Source organism: Corvus cornix, chromosome 5, assembly GCF_000738735.6.
Source record: "Corvus cornix cornix isolate S_Up_H32 chromosome 5, ASM73873v5, whole genome shotgun sequence".
Lineage (NCBI taxonomy): Eukaryota > Metazoa > Chordata > Aves > Passeriformes > Corvidae > Corvus > Corvus cornix.
Window position 1 is genome coordinate 20,450,594 of NC_046335.1, and position 18,004 is coordinate 20,468,597.

General features: G+C 34.8%; 1 protein-coding gene across 1 annotated transcript in view; it reads left to right on the forward strand.

Annotated features, from left to right (window-relative positions):
- CEP128 (centrosomal protein 128) overlaps window positions 1-16,343 on the forward strand; it is a 115,581-nt gene extending 99,238 nt beyond the window's left edge. The window contains exons 24-25 of the mRNA XM_039552733.1: window positions 3,220-3,328; window positions 7,367-16,343. Coding sequence (XP_039408667.1) covers window positions 3,220-3,328; window positions 7,367-7,473 — 216 coding nt within the window. The 3' untranslated portion in view covers window positions 7,474-16,343. The remainder of the gene's footprint in view (window positions 1-3,219; window positions 3,329-7,366) is intronic.
- Window positions 16,344-18,004: the final 1,661 nt, after the last annotated feature.

Below are 18,004 nucleotides of genomic sequence, written 5' to 3' on the forward strand. Positions count from 1 at the left end.
TGACTAATTTATAAATCACATGTAGTAATTTTTCAGTAGTTGATATTTGCGTTCTTTACAAACGATTCTGTATGATGTCTCTTTCATACATAAATGAAATCCAGGCAAACAGAAGGGAAGTGATTTGCTAAAGGTCACTCACTGGACTCATAGCAGTGCTAAGCATGAATAACTAACTCCTTGCAATACCGATCCAGTGCTCTTGTTTAGAAACTTGGCTTGTAATGAGTTCAACTTTCCAATTGTTAACATGCTTTCTTTCCCTTATTAGCTTGTTCATTGTTATATCACTGTCATTGTGGTAGTGGCTTGCTTCAGCAGAACTACAGTTTCTTATGGAAGTGATTGAAATAAGTGATTAGACCTGAAGAATCATACTAGTATTTCTGCTATGTATCTCAATCAAATCAGTTTCTTTGGCAGTTTATCATACCTGTGTCTCTAAGCAATTGAGCTCAAATCAAGGATCACATACTCTATCAAAAAGATGTTTGTGTTCCCCAACTCATCTGTAGCCATCTTCCTTCTGCAAAATGAGGACATACTTACCAGTGTGTCTTTTAAAAAGTGGAAAAGGTAAAAAAAATACAGAATATTTTAGCTTACTAAGTTGCTGTTATAAGAAGGTATTAAGTTACTTGAAAAAGCCATCTTGCTCTTCTGTAAGAAAGAATTGAAAGGATGAAACAGGCGCATTCAGTCTGTTGCTGATGATAATCTTCAGTTTCTTGAATTTCTCCTCCCTCCACACAAGCGTTACTAAATTAGTAGCTATTGAAATTTGGACAACATTGAAAGGCTAAGTGGAATGCAATCAGCTGACGGTAGAACATAACACTGCACTAAGCTGACTGAACTTACTGAGCTTGTGTGACTTGAACTCAATAATCAGAATCCAGTACAAAGCTAATTCCAAAACAATTCTCTTTCTTTAGACAACCGAGAGCATTTAATGGCTTCCATTTAGTCAGGCCTAATTGGGTTTTTGCATGACATACAGTACTCATTGCTGTCACGGCTGTTGCAAATAGAACAGAATGTTCAAAACCAAGTAACAGACGGGTGCTAATCTGATTTCAGTGATCAGGCTAGCTTAGACTAAAAAAAATCATTTTAATGCTTGCCTTTCTTACCCTCCTTTGGAACTAACTCAAATGCATTGGTTTTTAGTTTTTTTCATTTTTATTGTCAGTTGGGAGTCTCTAAAATTGATTGCTGGAAGAGTGTAGGTTTGAGGACATCAAAGTTGATTCTTTCTGATATTTTTGGTTCATGCTCTGTACATAGTGCCCCTGCCATACAAAATAGATATTTGATAGGTGATAAGAAAATGCATGGTTGTTACAAAATTTTTTACATCAATCGTTGTAGATAAAATTACTTGTGGAATTAATCTTTCTCTTATGTTATGTTTATCTTTCTAGCCTTTCTTATAATACACTTGTTTCAGCTTGCTTGCCAACACTGATCTCAGACAGCCATTATCTAATCTTGTGTCCCAGCCTTTTTTCATTTTAAGGCGGAAAAATTAAACCAAAGTTGAATGTTCCCCTAAAAGAGGTTTTTTCTTCCTTTCTTATGATTTCTTTTGTCTCCACTCAATCTTCTTACTCTTCTGTAGTCTTGTCAGATGGCTTTAAAATACCTGTTGCTCAGAAGCCCAGAAAAATTGTAATTTCTATTTGTATGTGTTAAAATGGAAGATTTCCAGTAATAATAGTAAGCCAGTGGCTGGTAGAATACCATCAGGTACAACAATCTTGATTTTTCAGCTAAGAAAGGGCCAAATTATAGTAGGTAAAGGTTAAATTGGGGGGAAAACCCCATAAATATAACATAGTAAAAAAGAATACCAACAGAAGCAAAATCGAAAAAGAAAGACAGAGGAAAACTAGAGATAAATACTATGATGCAGAGATAAAAATATTTTAGGAGTTTCACTGTCACAGACAATCGACCATCTTCTCAAACACAACATACAGATGTAATTGTCAATGAAGCGCATTCTATAAATAAAAATTTCTGTAAAGAGAGAGCCATTTTGTATTGCAGTTACTGGTAGAAGCACCTTTCTTGTTTAAAAGCTCTTCTTCTAAAGCATTTCTGGAAGTAGAATGGAAAGACAAACTTTTTTTATTCTTTAAAAGTTGTTCTTGTGCTATGAACACTTTAGGTATTAAGTCTCTCATCAGCACATAAGGGGATTAATATGTATAATTCCCATTAGTCTTAATAGGAGTAAATCATTCTTCAGTGATGGAACAAAAGCTCATTGTATCTCTAAATTAATGTAGAATTTTATTTTGTTTTCTGTTTAGTTTTCAAATCTTAGTATCAGCATGAATGATAAATTGCAAGATGTTTTAAGAAAATTCCCCGAGGCTGTTTATGATAAGAATTCAGCGGTAAACTCGTGTGTTTTATGAACTGATGCATTTGTTCATTATTATCTCTTCTCATTTCAAGAAATTGAGTAATTTGGATACCAAGACAAGCTTTTAATCTTATTTTGGATGGTATTGTAACTGGGGTCTACTTGCTGCAGAGCTAATAGAGATTTTTCAGGGGTTTTTGTTTAAAAGACCTTTTAAAATTTATCTTCTCTTTTTAGCTTATAGACCAAATGACTTTCCTCACCAAGAAGCTATGCTGTATGGATTTAGCCATGAATAGTAACATTATACTTCAGACTTTATTTCGTGGTTTAACAAAAAAATTCAAAAGCACCTTTAGGTATTTTGATATGAGAAATCAGTGAACTTTAAGTTTCCTAAGTGGCAGGGAAAATAGATCTAATATTTGTTACTACTTGTATAACTTCAGTGAATTAATATGAACCATTCATTGATGAGGAAGTCATCATTCGCTGATGTCTGCCCTGCTGATATGACATGTCCTGAACTGTGGACGTGATGTGAACAGGAAAGAGCATTTTTTCAACTTACTGTAGTGGCAAAGACTTGCAATGCTGCCAGTACTTTTCTCAAGGCAAAGCAGTTTTTTGCAGACCTTCTATAGTGATGAAATGGGGATAAAAATCATAAGCAAATTAATTTGAACCTAACTGCAATACTGAGAATTCAGAGAACTCAAATCAGTCGTTTCCAGCATGTGTGAAATCACAGCATGTGCCTATATGTGTGCTACTGTATGCTTTTTGTTAAAATTTACAGCTGCTTGATAGTGACAGATAAAATTATTTTTATTTGGCTCCTATAGGATGTGAAAAGGGATGCTGAAATTTCTGATATAGAAGCAGCTGCTCACTCTTCTAGTTGGCAAACTCAAAACAGCTTTCTGTGCAGCTCACTGCTCTCCAATTCAGGTTGTAAGTATTATATCACAGAAAAAATCTACAGGTAACGTACTCTTTTCTTCTAAAAAATTTTTCTACTTGAAAGAGTTTTCTACTCTTCAGAAAAGAAGTGCTAGAACCATCTTAAGTATCCTTCTGTGTGTTAATTTTAGATACTGGATGGATGTCTTTGCCTAGGAAGTACTTCATTACATCCTATGGATAGTCGTTTGGGTTTTTTTGACTGAGACGTACAATGTATTCTATTTGTCACCCAAACCTATGCCAAAGAAAAGGGCTGCCCTTGAGTTCTGAATCTCTGCATAATGAGTCATACCTGTGTAAGCTGTGTATCTTCTGAGGGACCAAGAGAGATGTAGCATTTTCGCAGTGAAAGTTGAATTCGCTAATTCTACTTCAACTGTGCTTTTTTAAATGGTTTCTCTACCCCCTTGTGTGTATACAACTTGTGTTGTTCATGCAAAGTCATGGGATCTCTGATACAGCTGGGAAATGCTCAATAAAACATAGGACGTATTAGTTCTTACCAGGTACATAAGCACATCTTTGCATGAGTGTCAAAAAGGTTTTTAAGGGGGTTTTTTTTGATCACATCAGTACATGGATACTAAAATACTTTTCTTCAGAAGGGTGTCATCTTCTGTTTCTTTTCAATATAACCAGTTTGTGTACTGGGAACCTATTCAGAAAGTTGCATTCTATTGTAATGGTAAGTCCTATTTCAGGCTTCATTACACTTTGAAAGCATTGCATCTTAGAATGAGTGCTGTGGTACATTACTGCTCACCAATAAGTCCTGAGCTGATCTGATGAGGTTAAAGATAATTGGTTTCTCTTCCTTTCAGAATCTATGGGTTGTGGTTAATATCTTTTTGCAGAGCATACTGAATAACAATAGTAGGAATAAAGCACAGGAGCAAATATCTCCGTATCATCTGTACTTTAGGAACACTTTACCTTGACTCACAGTTGATTTTTCCATTTTCCCAAACCTCATCCCTGTCAAAGTCTTGCAAATCAAAGTACAGCTGAGCCTGTTATGGGTATAGAAAAGGAGTAACCCATGCCTCACAGCATGTTCAGATAGATGGCCTCCAGCAGTCCCTTCCAATCTCAAGAATTCCAAAAGTGATTCACTGCAAAAATTTACTGAAATTTAAAAAGGCAGCATAAATATTCCTAAAATATTACAATGTCTTTACACTGCTTAACCCAAATTAAACAAGGTAGGACTTGGTTACTTTAATACTTTTTAATAAATTTTAGGCAGTTTTATGAGAAATAGGATCCATGTGATCTGAATACCAATCTGATGAAACAATTCTGCATATTTATTCTCTGATTCAACTGTTTTTTACCAGCACTAAGTACTAAACTTTCTGGAGACAAAAAAATAAATGATTAACAAAAGACAGTAGTGATTCAATTCACTACTTAGTGCTTATGGCACTAAGATATGTGGATTACTCCATAGCCTTTGGTTTGTGACTGATTGTCACTTTATGCTGAAACTGATTTCCACCAGTTAAATGCGTATTTTGAAGTTGTTGATATAGTTCTTGAGGACAGTGAAAATTCTGCAGTGGTATTAGCATTAAGGAGATTTTCCAGTGAGTGACAAATGAAAAGTCAGCTACTTCAGTCATGATAGTCACATCAACACCATGAACTTTTAATTTCAGTAATGATATTAATTAATTATCATTTGAGACTTTGACAGAGAAGTATAATTTGACATCTTAGCTCCCAAACCTACTGTAGCTTTTAATAAATCTTCCTGTACATGTTGTCATCTGTTTTCTGTGATTAATTGTTTCCTTACTTCTTCAGAAATAGAAGAATGGATTTTTTTTTTCTTTCATTTACCTTTTGGAGCCGTTTGCAAGCCTTTGTGATTTATGTTTCCCCATTCCATCTCTCTTCAATTCATGAAACCTTACAGACTATTATAGAGTCAATAACTAGTACTAGAATCTTCCTTCCCAATGTGGGTCTCCTGTGACTTGTAGAGAGCACGAGGAAGGGGAGCAGACTCATTTGATATAATTTAACTTATCTGTGAGGGTGATGTGGGATTTCAGTTAAAATGGGTTGAAGAAAGAAGGACAAATAGTATTGGAAAATAGATAAGGGAACAAAAATCTGTTTCCATATATATATGTTTACTAAAAAGTTGCCAATGCAGCAAGCAGTTAAAAGGAAAGTAATTAACATCAACATCTCTTTTGTTACTGGTATAATTTCTGCAATTATAACAGCTTTTCCATTACAAACATATTTTAAAATATGTTGAGGGAATGTGCTTTTATTTCTATACCCATTTTCTTAGAAATGAAGAAGTTTAAATGAGAAAATAATTTATTCAAGGAAACATTTACTAGACGTGGTTTGCAGTCTATATTATTATCAGACCAAAACGGTTGGTCCAAAAAGTCACTACTAGTTGTTACCTAAAGAATAATCCTCAGAAACTGTTTTTAATGGCCACTGTATTTTCCTGAATTTTTGAGTACAAGAGTCCCTAGAGTTACACGTGCTTTGCATTAGCTTTGTGAATTGAGTCCTGCCTTTCTCTTTGCACATTTCATCACTTCGAGATTTTAACCTGGATGGCTTCCCAGAAACCATATGTCTTACAGGCTTTCTATTGTTGTTGGGAATTTATGTGCCAGGGCTTCATAAGCTGTGATAGACAACACTCTTGTGTCAACATGGTATGTAGTATGACTGATCGCACAGCTGAATAAAACCAAGTTGTCCAGAATGTAGGCTTTATTGTCATAACAATTAACTCTTGCACTGTATTGCTGATGCCTGTCTTTATCCCTCTGTGTACAGTTTTTCATAAGTTCTTAAGACTCTTTGTGTTGGCATTTATAAATAATGTAATGTACTTAAAAGTAAAAAGACATTGCAACATCACTATGCCATGGGACACCCTTGTAGAACAAAACCTGGGGCTGCTTAAGCATGAGAACCTGGAATGGCGGGTTCTAAACTTGACATCATCACTTAGAAAAATGCAAATTGAATTAGCTAAGCAATGCACTTTCTTTATGATTTTTCGCCTTACTCTGAATACTGTCCACAGGAGGTACCACTGACATAGCATACAGTAGCAGAGCTTTGGACCAGTTCTGAAAACTTAGAACTCACACCAACGTCCCAAACACAGATTTCATTCTTCTGAAAGTGAAAACTCTCCTAACCAAACTGTGAATTCTTGCTTCTTATTAAATAACTTTTGGTTATGTACTGCTACAATTTTACTGGCTCGTTAAAAATTGCACTCTGGATATTCAGTAGGACCACTTTTCTTATATGCTTGTGATACAAGGAAGGCCGTTAGGATAAAGCGATGTTGTATAAGCTGGTAGCCACTTTCCTTCCCTTAATGTCTGCCTTTTGCTAAATGTTTGGATATTTTGACTTTTTTTTCTTCAGCATTTTATCATAAGATGTTTTGTCAAATCATATTGTCTGGATTTTGATGCAATATAATGTATTTAGAAATATGCACTATATATGTACCCTGCTGTGAAGGTATATACACAGTATGACATCGTATGAACACCTGTTCAGTGTTATTTGGTGGGTTTAGTCCATGCCGTTGGTAAAGATATTCCTTCACAAAATTTTTGAGAGTTTGTCTTATTTTATTTAAACAAAAATTCTCAAAAAATAAATGGAAAATATGTCTTAGTGAAATAATCAAATTTTTGTAAATGCAGTCTACATTTCTTGTGTATAGGAAAGCTCTTGGCTATGCCTGTGTTTATATAGAGTATAAAAATCTATTTCTCTAGAAAAATAAGTTAGTTTCTCAATTCATAGCCTTACGAATATTGAATATTTATGAACACCATATTACTTGTGGAATAAATTATGATATCATATAATGAAATACATGTTTTAAATAAACATTAATGGTCAGTCAAACAAATCAGCGAATCACAGGTTCAAAAAGGCCTCTATGATCATTGAGTCTAACTGACTTCATGTCTGTCTCCGAAGATACTTAATTAGTTTTTTTGTGTGACTTCTTTCTAGCACTTATGAAAGGGATGGTTCCTTTGGATACAAGTGCCACCAAGGAAGATTCTACTAGTGTTGCTGTTAGTGAAATGAAGCTGCAAGCAGAAGGAGGAAAGCAGTAGAATATTTTACAAAACCACACCAGTTTTCTCTGTGGTAAATTCCATTCCACTCTTTTTTTGGGTTTGAACAGTAGTAATTCCATCTGCTATAGGAGCGATGCACCCTTAATGATTCAGCAATTGCCAAACACTCAAATGAAAGAGCACCAAGAGTGATTCTGATGAACTCTTGTGATAATTTAGGGGACTTGTGCACCAAAGGCTTTCTGGGATTTGCTATTCTCTTGTATTTGTTTCTGCAGTCCTCCTAGACTAAATTTATTGTATTCCTGAAATACTGTGAAGTGAAATACCTGTGACATTAATCTTTGCTATGAGCTTATTTACCCCTATACAGGAGTTGTTCTGACACTTGTTTTTTTATTACATTTAGCAACATTATTAATAATGCAAAAATATTCAGAAATTGCCTATTATGATGAGAGTCATTATACAGTGTTGTACAGACACATTTTTGATTATAGGTCTTTCAGTTTGAAAAAATCATTTAAGAAAGAAGTGATAAAACAAAATTTTCTCAAAGCTAGTGAAAATTCATATCTTGGTTTCAGGTTCAGGATATATGTGTTATAAGAATTATTCTTTTCGCCAGAACCGTTTTATCAGATGGCCTTGGTAAGGCACTTTAAAGAATCTGAATCACCCATCTGCATCAAGTGTTGAAAGGCACTTCTATGTGGCTGTGAGAATCATAATAGCAGGGTTTCGTGTTCATTTATTTATCCTGTTTTGTTCTCTGTTAGAGATGTGTCATATTGATTGTAAAATATTATGGAAATACAATATTGCACATTTGTATTTGTTCAGATATTTTTACTCTAAACAAATTAGACACAGTTTTGCATTACAGTGGTCTCAAAGAGCAAATCATAGAAGAATTTTCTGCTGTCTAAAGAAATGCAAGTGTTTCTCACAGTTCTTGTTTTATTCTCCTTTCAGCTACTTCTGGCTGGATCACTGCTAGTGTGCCTTAAAAGATTTGCCAAAGCTATCAGAGTACTGTAGCAACATTAACACCATTCAAACTATTTTGTTTTGCAGACTTCTGTCATATTTAGGAAGCCTATTTCTTGTCTGAAACACTGTCATTTTTTAGCACTGTAGGTGTCTCAGGCATAATTCACAGGTCACAGAGTGCCATCTCAAAAGAGGGTTTTTAAAAATTTTTTTTCCCTACTCTGATGAAGTGTTCTGTTGTTCCTGTGGGTGCTCTGGACAGTGCTCTTCCTTGACAATCACCTTGTATTCAACCTGTTTCAAACAGAAAAACATGCTGAGAACATCAAAATCAGACACAGAAATGAGAAAAATATTCGAGTTTATTCTCCATTCATTTTTCCATGAACTTAAATTGCTTAAAATGTAAAAAAAAATCTGATTCGGTTAAAAAGTTTTCTTTACCTTTTGTTGTGTGTTATGCTGTGCATGGTAGTGCTGGCATTGGCTTTTTGCAGACTTCTGGCACATCTGCTCATTCAGAGGGTCAAGAAAACAAAACAGGCACATCCATCTGTTCTGATCTCAACAGCCATGATAGGGACAAGAAAAAAATCAACAAATAAACTGCTCTCTACAAAGAGTGTGGATGTCATGAAACAGTGTTTACCTCAAGCCACAGTTACTATAAACTGAAGTTACTTTAAGTGGATCCAACATTTGTAATTCATTTTTTTTATTAGATCAAGAGCAGAGCTGGAAATAACGGCATTTAAAATATTTTAACTGGTTTGGTCTGCTGAAACATTAAAAAATGCAAAACGAAATGTCACCAGCTTGCAGACTTTATGGTACCTACAAATTATGGCCAAAACATAGAAAGGTCACTTTAAAATATATTATGAAACAGTAAACTTGTGCTCTCAAAACCTTATGTGGTAACAAGGTCTGGTGCATTGATTGCTGATGGATAAATGTGTACCTTACCTGTTGTACCAAAGTTTAGATGTTTTTTTGACATAAATGTGCCTGTTGGTAAATGAATGGGTCTTTAAGAGTCTGAGCTGGGAAGTAATACCAGAAATGTAATGTCCTCTCTTTTTGCTAAGGAATTTGTAAAAATCTTACCATTTTATGTATTTATACATTTTTTCCTGACTTGTAACTTAGAAATCTGAAATATGTATTCCTAAAATAGGATCACTACTTCTTTTTATTGTTAGAAAACTAAGGATAAGCAGTCCGATCTCCCTCACTATTACATCAAGTATTGGATCTCTTTTTGTACTATACAGGACAGAAATTACTACTGGGTGAAAAATTTTGGCTTTAAGACTTTAAGTATGTTCAGTGCTTAGTATATTTGCCTTTGCCCATGTGACTGGGTTTTCAACAGTTTTATATCCTTTTATAAAATTTTCTAAAAGGGCTGGAAGAACAGAAGAGACATCAAACCACACAAAAAAAAAAAAAAAGAAAAAAAAAATATTTTTACTGAGTAGACTTATGGACTCCAAAGCCAGGAAATTCTTTCTTAAATTTACCCTCTTGGCCTGGCAGTCTAGATAGCGTGTAACATTTGTCTCTCTTCCACCTTTGATAGAGGTTCATATTACAAAGTGAATTTTGTTTCCTCTTTACTGAAGGCAAAAGTTCCGTTCATGACATTATGTGAAATTGTCCCTTTGTGGTTTAAGAAATAATATTTTTTCCATATTGGTCTGAAATAATACTCTTCTGCACAGTTTCAGTTTTTAAAGTAGAAAAGCAGATAATTTTTAAATAAAACCTTTTGTATATTGCACATTTTATAAATTGCTGTCCCTTCTGGTAGCCAGATTTTTTTATACTTTAACCCTTTAATGACCTGTTACTCAGTTTTTGCCCAAAGCAGTGGTTTTCAATAATCAAAAACGTGGTATTACACACACTAAAAAATGATGGCTTATTTCTTTGTTCTGTTTAGCATTTGGTAAATCAGGCAAACTTTTATGTATGTTCTAAGTACATACAGATTTTATAAGCTAGTATCAGGCATTCTTTTAATGCTGTACTGAAATACAGTGCTTCAATACTGTGCTTTCAAAAATGCATTGGCCCTCTATTTTAGCATCAAATAGTTGTCACATGAATAAGCTATAAATTTTATGCCCTTCAGTTCCTTAACATTTTACAGCAGACTTGAGACTACTTAATTACTTTTGAGATTATATTTACTAAATAGCCCAAATTATTTATTTTTATTGTGTAATTATGTCATCCTAACAAGAAATGTCAAAATAAAAATAGAAAATAAAATTTTACAGTGCAAAACAAAGCTATTTTCTTACATTTACTTCTCAAATTTTTGTTGGAAGCCAGTCTTCCATGATGGTGAAAGTACTCCTTGGATATTCAAAGCTCAGCCACATTTTTACTAACTATTACAGCAAAGTAAATAAAGAAAATATATGAAAAACCCATCCAACAAAGAAACTACTATTCTAAAATCCATTTATGAGCTAAGGAATCTACATATCAGTTCATCTCTGGCTTGCAAGGCATAGTCTCTGCACTGTGTAGCACTGAATGGGTTTTCATGAATGAAAATGCCAGTACTACCCTGAAAGGAAATCAGTAGGCATTTTTGTAACACTGATATAACTTTATGGCTAAAAATGAGAAGTTTGCAACTTGGATGCGTTCTCATATCTATAACGTGCAGAAAAATTGATGCATAAATTTTTGTGGCACTGCTTGTTACAGTCAAATTTTACTGTACCTATGTTAAACTCTCCGTGTCTGCAGTGTGTTAGTAACAAATTTATTTCTCTCTAAGCCCTTGTCACCCCACAGAAGTAATTGATACTGAAACTAATGTGAGCTGCAGGTCAATATCTGATGATACAGCCTTGTCAAAAATGGATGTGCAGGAGGACATCACCCAAATTCCTGTGGTTTTGATCTAATTGTAGAATTCAGAAGCAGCAGTAGAAGGGATGGAAAGCAATTTGTGATTAAATTATAATTTCAGAACACTTTTATTCTTGATGCCTTAGCTTAAAAAACACCTTAGAGCTAGTATTTACATCTGAATAAAAGTGATCCCTAAATAAAATTCCATCTTGGATAATTTTTTTTTTTACATGCTTAAGTACTTTCTACTCTAGCTCAACTCAACTCTTTACTGTAGGCATGTCTAGACTTCCGTGAATATGAATTTATTTGCTTTTCTATGTAAATAACTAAATTAGATTTTAAATCTGAAGAATATTTTAGTGCTCTATACAGGAGTACAAAAGAGCAGAATCTGATCACCAAGTCCTCCAAAAATCTGCAATGCTTCTGGGAATGTTGACAACAAAAATGGAGATTGCTGTGGTTAAAATCCAGCAACATCCAGCATTTATCGTTTGTGCTAACGACAACAGCTCTCCTGTTTCTAAAGCTGAAGTTGCACATCTGTCATTTCTCTGGCTGAATTAATTAGATTTTTTTTTCTCTTCCCCTAATAATGACAAAATTTGTAGTGTGAAAATATGCAGTGATGATATTTTAAAATTTCTAGTCATTTTATTTAGGAATCTTTTGGGTGCTATTTGGAAGTAAATATTTTTGGAACATAGTTATTAACATGTTAGATTATTACATTTAAAAACATGAACTGCACTCTTTTAGAATAATTTTGCTATCTTTTTTTAGGGACATCGCTCCTTGATATGTGTTTTGTTTAAGTACAACAGTTGTTCTTGAGTTATCTGTTATTTTCATCTGTCTTCAGACCAGAGTTGTTTTGATCTTAAACTGATTTTCTCATCTGCCATCTACAGTGCACTAGTATGTCAGAAGACATACCATCATTTCTTCACGTACTCTGCGTCAATAATTTTGGTAGTTGATATTCCCATGGAATCACATTAGTGTTGAAGGCAGTTGTTTCTTATAAACTCTTTTCATATGAATTCTGACACTCTTACTTGTTTACTAAAATAAAAGCTGCTTAGTAAATGGACTAACATGAGGTCACGTGCTGTCTAATTTTAAAGATTATTCCACAAAGTATATGTCTCTTACTACATTTGTCTAGATTTTCTGATTGCCAGCATTGAGTTTACTAACAGTTTGTAGAAGGAAATGGTAAAGGACAGACTTTGCTGCAAGAACCCTTAAATATTTTTGATTCAAGGCAAAAAATGAGACTACACCTAATTTAGGACATCTGTCTAAGTGCTTAGTGTAGAACCTAAAATACTCATATTGCAAAGTATATTTCTTCAGTGTGTTAATATCCCTAAAATCACCTTCATGATTAACAGTTGCTGACACCTAAAATATTTTTGAAAAGTGATACTAAAATTTGCTAAAGATGATCAAAAGGATTTCTGTGTCACTCACATTGTTAAACAAGCATGGAACTGGGAAGCAGCCCAATTTATGTTTCTGGCATGAGGCTCTTCACAGAAACCACCAGTGACACAGTTTTTTATGTGGAAAACGATGAAGATGACCTGTGTTTTGCTGCTGGCCAAGAGAACAGTTTGCATTTGTGGCTGTTTGGTGTATGGAGTGCAACACGTGCACCATTTTTATTGAGGCTTTCACTGATGGGTGCAGCACTGGCAGCACCATTTCATTCAAACAGCTGCAACCATGAAGATATCATGTAGCTGGCAGAACTTTTGTTACATGTTTTGACTAACAAAATGTCAACAAGTCCATCAGAAACCTTGGAGCTGTTTGTTTTGTCTTCTCTGGAGCAGTTTCCAGTGCAGTCATAAAGCTAGAAAATGCAGAAACATTTGTTCAGCATGAGCTACATCAGCAGGGAGGCTCACTAGCCATGGAACGTGAATCCATTAGTATGTTGTCCATTGATTGATTAGAGGTCTATGAATTAACAAACAACTAATCTACAAAGTTTTAAAAAGTGAGACAAATTATTCTTATTTCATAGTCAAAAAATCTCTGAAAATGGAAAAATGAAGTATCAAAGTCAAGAAACACTTCATTTTTCCAGAATGCGAGTAATTTGTTAAATTTCACTAGAGTGACATACTAAAATGAAGCTCCTGAATATGTTAATCAACAGACATCAGTCCCACTTTGTGGCATCTCTTAATGTGTGAAACTTGCTCACTTTGATTTAGACTTAACTGTGTTCCATACTTAGGGAAAGTCTGTTATGTGTGTTGTGCACTGAATAGCAAAGTTGAAATCCATCAGAGACAGCTGATGTGCTACAGATGGAATACTGGCTCTTGCAGTGTATTTTAACAAATAGCTCCAATGTTCAAATTTCTGCTGTGGTATTACATTGCCAGAAGAAAGCAACAAATAGAAAAATATGTAGACTGTAGGTAAGAGTGTCAATACAATAACAGTGAATATTACTGAGGTTTCAAAGGTGTATCACTTTTGAGGCTGACACTTCTATATGTCCTTATTACCAAATGCTGATATTCTATTTTTTTTTTTTTGCCTTGGAGAGTATGAGAAGAAAATATGTTACTCACTTTTGATTTCTGGAACATGTTTTGCCATTTCATGCTGCCAGTTTCTATTTAATTTGGGGTTAGCTAAAAAAACCAACCATCTAATTCTGATACTTCATTACAAGCACTCCTAATTAAGCTAGTTGATACATGAGTCATTTTCCTCCAGATCCTTTGTGTTCATTTCATCTGAATGAAATACAGTGGTTTTTTTGCAGTTGGTGTCCTAAAACTGGAGCAAAATTATTCTTGTGAACTAGTATTTAGGTTGGGACATTCTTAAACTAAGATTGCCCAGGCATCTCATTCATGTGACACTTAACATATTACATCATATTTCCCAGTCAGCTATTGTCACTGCAGTATAGTATAAACTAACAACAAGGAATCTACAGAATTTCAACAAATTATATGGATGCGAAATGTCTCTGTGCTGGTGTGAAGTCAGAAAGGTCTGTTTAATACTTCTAAACCTTATTGTATTGATTAACGTAATAGAAATAAGCATAGTGGAATGAAATTCCTCAACATTGAATTATTTCTTGAGATAAAGTCCTTGAAAGTTTAGCAAGGAATCCAGCTCTTCATACATGTTGAAGTTCATCTTACTGTGGTAACCAGAACTATTGCAGTTTCCTTCAAACTTGATTTCTGAAATGTAAAGGTGTGTTCAGACTTATAATAGCTGTGTAGGCATCAGGTATATCCTGTCCACATAATTATGTCTCTTTCTTATAGACATTGACGTGTATAAACATGTTCATACACTGTAAAATTTTACTGGTCAAAAAGAAAATGAATCCTTTTATGCTTGGAAATCCTAACTGCAGTAAAGCTAGCAGAGGCCTTGTCTGTAATATCAGTGGAGTTACAATTTCATGCTGTCTTAGAAGAGGGGAGAGAAATACTTTCTTAGTCTATTTTTTCATTGCATTATGGAGGTCTGCAAGTCTACAATATGTGTTGGTCTGATGAGCAACAAATACTTGCTGAAAAATACATGCTCTTATAAAAATAATTTGGTAGCAAACTGCAAAACATTTGGAATAATCTGCCACTATGTCATTTTTATATTTTATATTTTTTCAGAATCTGAGAAATGAATTTTGAGTTCATTTAGGTTCTTTTTTTTTCCAAGAAGACTAAATCTAAGTTAGTTCTATAATAAAAACCATTGTCCTTCTAAATAACATTAATTCAAGCTTATGAAATTTGAAAAATTATGAAACGTTGCAGCTCTTTGTTCCACTTCAATGTGGTCTACTACAGCTTTTTCAAAATAATGAAGCCATCTCCAAGGAGAGATAGTTCATCTGTTAATGTGTATCAATTGTATTTCACACTTGTGACTAAATGTTTTGTTTCCTATCAGTTTTTCAACTGGTCTAGTAATTCAATGAGTACCCAAAATGGGAATTTTTTTGTGTGTAGATAGAAGCTAATTATATCTTACATCTAAATTCCAGCACTATTGGTTTGGTTTTTTTTACAAAAGACTCATGAAATAAACCCAGTTTTGACTATTTTGTTCTATGATATTTTTGTTTCAAGATAGCTTCACAAGGTATTTGCAGTCCACTTTTTCCATTATTCAAGGAGGAAAAAAATCCAACTTGACTATCTTGAGAAGTACGTAATAAATTTAAAAAGGTATAGAATCCTAGAATCACTTAGGTTGGAAGAGGCCCTCTAGATCAAGTTCAACCAAACTACTGCTTGACTATTACTTCCTGTAAATCGCATGGATGCACATAAAAACTAAGTGTACAGGTTGGATTTTCAGAACACCTCGTGCAGGTTTAGCAACAATGCATTGTAGAAGTATAAAAGGAGGAGCTGTTACCATGTTGGTTTGATGTACAAGTCCTTACCAACCTGTGAAGTTTGAGGTACGTGGTTACGCATGAGGTGTGACTCATGTCACTCCAGAACACCAATTTTATTGTTGAGTTGCTGCTCTGACTTCAGAATGCCTGTGCCTGATTTGTACCAATATGAAGCCTCATGTATAAAGCCTTAGTACCAATCAAACTACTAAGTGCTGAGACTTTGTCAAGTGATTGCAGTATGAAGTATATGAAAGCTGTCTTTTGTGCTCTGAGCATGTTGCTGCAAACTGAAAGCTTGGCACAATCTGCAGGTATGTTTAAATTTGGTTAAGGCTCTACCAGGAAAGTTCGTATGTTAATTTAACATTAACATTTGTACCTACTTTCTGCAATTAGACTATATAATGTTAGCCAGTGAGGCAGTAACAAAAATATCAAGCTACGTTACACTTTTGCTGACTTGGGACTTACTCCAAGCAATTCCTGAAGGCAGGGTTGCAAGTCTTCATTGCAGCTCAGGAGATAGATAGTACTTTTGTAGGATCAAAGTTGCTAGCTGTACTTGTAATTTAAAGTATAAAGTAAAAACTTGTCATTTTTGTAAACTAACATAATAAATTATTTTTCCAAGCAATGCATACCATCTGTATTCATTTACCTGACGTTGCCAAACTTTTGTAAAGGCCTGTTTTATGTAATTGATCTTTTTTAGTTTTGTGAAATATAGATGTGTGATATGGAATTGTGTTGCCCAAGTTTCTTCTTAACTTGTCTCTAGGAGCAATTGGATTTTTTCTTTTGTTTTCTTTCTTCTACTGTAATATTTCTTTAAAACTAAGATGCTAGTTTCATTGTGAGAATAAGTAGGTTTCTAACACTGTCCCTGCCCAGCTCCGTGGGGTCCCGCGTGCCCCCACAGCAGCACGGGTGGGTTCAGTGTTACAGTCGGGAGCAAAGAGCTGAGAAGGGCATTTGCGTGCGTTCCCACAGGAGCATTTATTGCTGCTACACTGTCCAAGGGTGCAGAGGCAAATAGGAGCGTGATCCCAAAATTCACAGTTTTATCCGGAGGCGGGGAAAAGGCAGCACCAGGGAACGGGGACCAATGGGGAAGCTCTGGGGGAGTGACGAGGGGCAGAGGCTGACAGGCAACCCGGGAATCCAAACTGGGGTAGATGAACATAACAGACCAATGCAGCCTGGGAGAAGCCTTTCTGGTCACCTGAACGTAAAGTGGTTCTTGTGGCACTAGGGACTTGTCTTACTGAAAACTCTCTGTCCCTTGTCATGTATGTTCACAGGCCACCACAGTTTTCTTCAAAAGTGTGTATTCAAAATTTGTATTTAGGTTAAAGATTTTTTTACCATTAAGGACCCAAAAATCTGGCAACGTATTATAGTGTTATAATAGGAGCAGGTCTTTACATTGGCCATTACTGACAGTGTTTCCAGAGGTGCCCTTAATTAGGACAGGCTGTAGTGCCTATAGTCTCCTGGAGAGTGTGAACAAGATTAATCTCATTGAACTTGAGTCTGAACAGAACATCTGCCTCCATCTAAATGAACCTGCCTTTGTAGTCAACAGGATCAGTGGCATCCTTCATCTCACCCCAAAGTAAGCAGCTAGGGTTTGATCAAATTGCAGTGAACTGCTCTAACTATATTGTTTAAATCTCCATTTAGTAAAAAGGAGAGCCAGACATCTGCCTTAGATGCTTATTTCCTGCATTATAGGTACCATGTCCACCCACAGAGTGGTGTCTATCCATGTGTGCTTTATCTGTGTTCCATGGTAAATTCTTTATTACCTAAAATAAGAGACACCCCTGGAGGCAGTGAAATGGGATGCAGTTAAACAAGAGATTGAGCCGTGACAGTATTTAATGAAACAAAAATCATTGTTGCTGGGAAGTTCCACACAGCTAAATTTCTATGGAAGCATTTAATGGAAGACAAAGCCTTGCATTTTATTTTAAAATACAAAGTAAAACAAAACCAAAACAACAACAAAAAAAGTATTGCATAATTCCATATAATGAAGTTTTCTTATTGTGGTTTCTCACAACAAGCCAAAATACAGTTTCTTTATATACTGAGAAATCAGTTATTGAAAGCCAGTAATTATTTTACTAATTCCATTCTCCTCAATTACATATTCCCTTGTCTCTTGGAGTTAAGAAGTTTTGCATGTATTTTACATAGTTTTGTGATCTGCAGTTGTTTTATAACAAACTTACTTTTCTCTGGACTCTGGTGATAGCAGAGTTATTTCTTTCACACATGCTTATTCCTCTC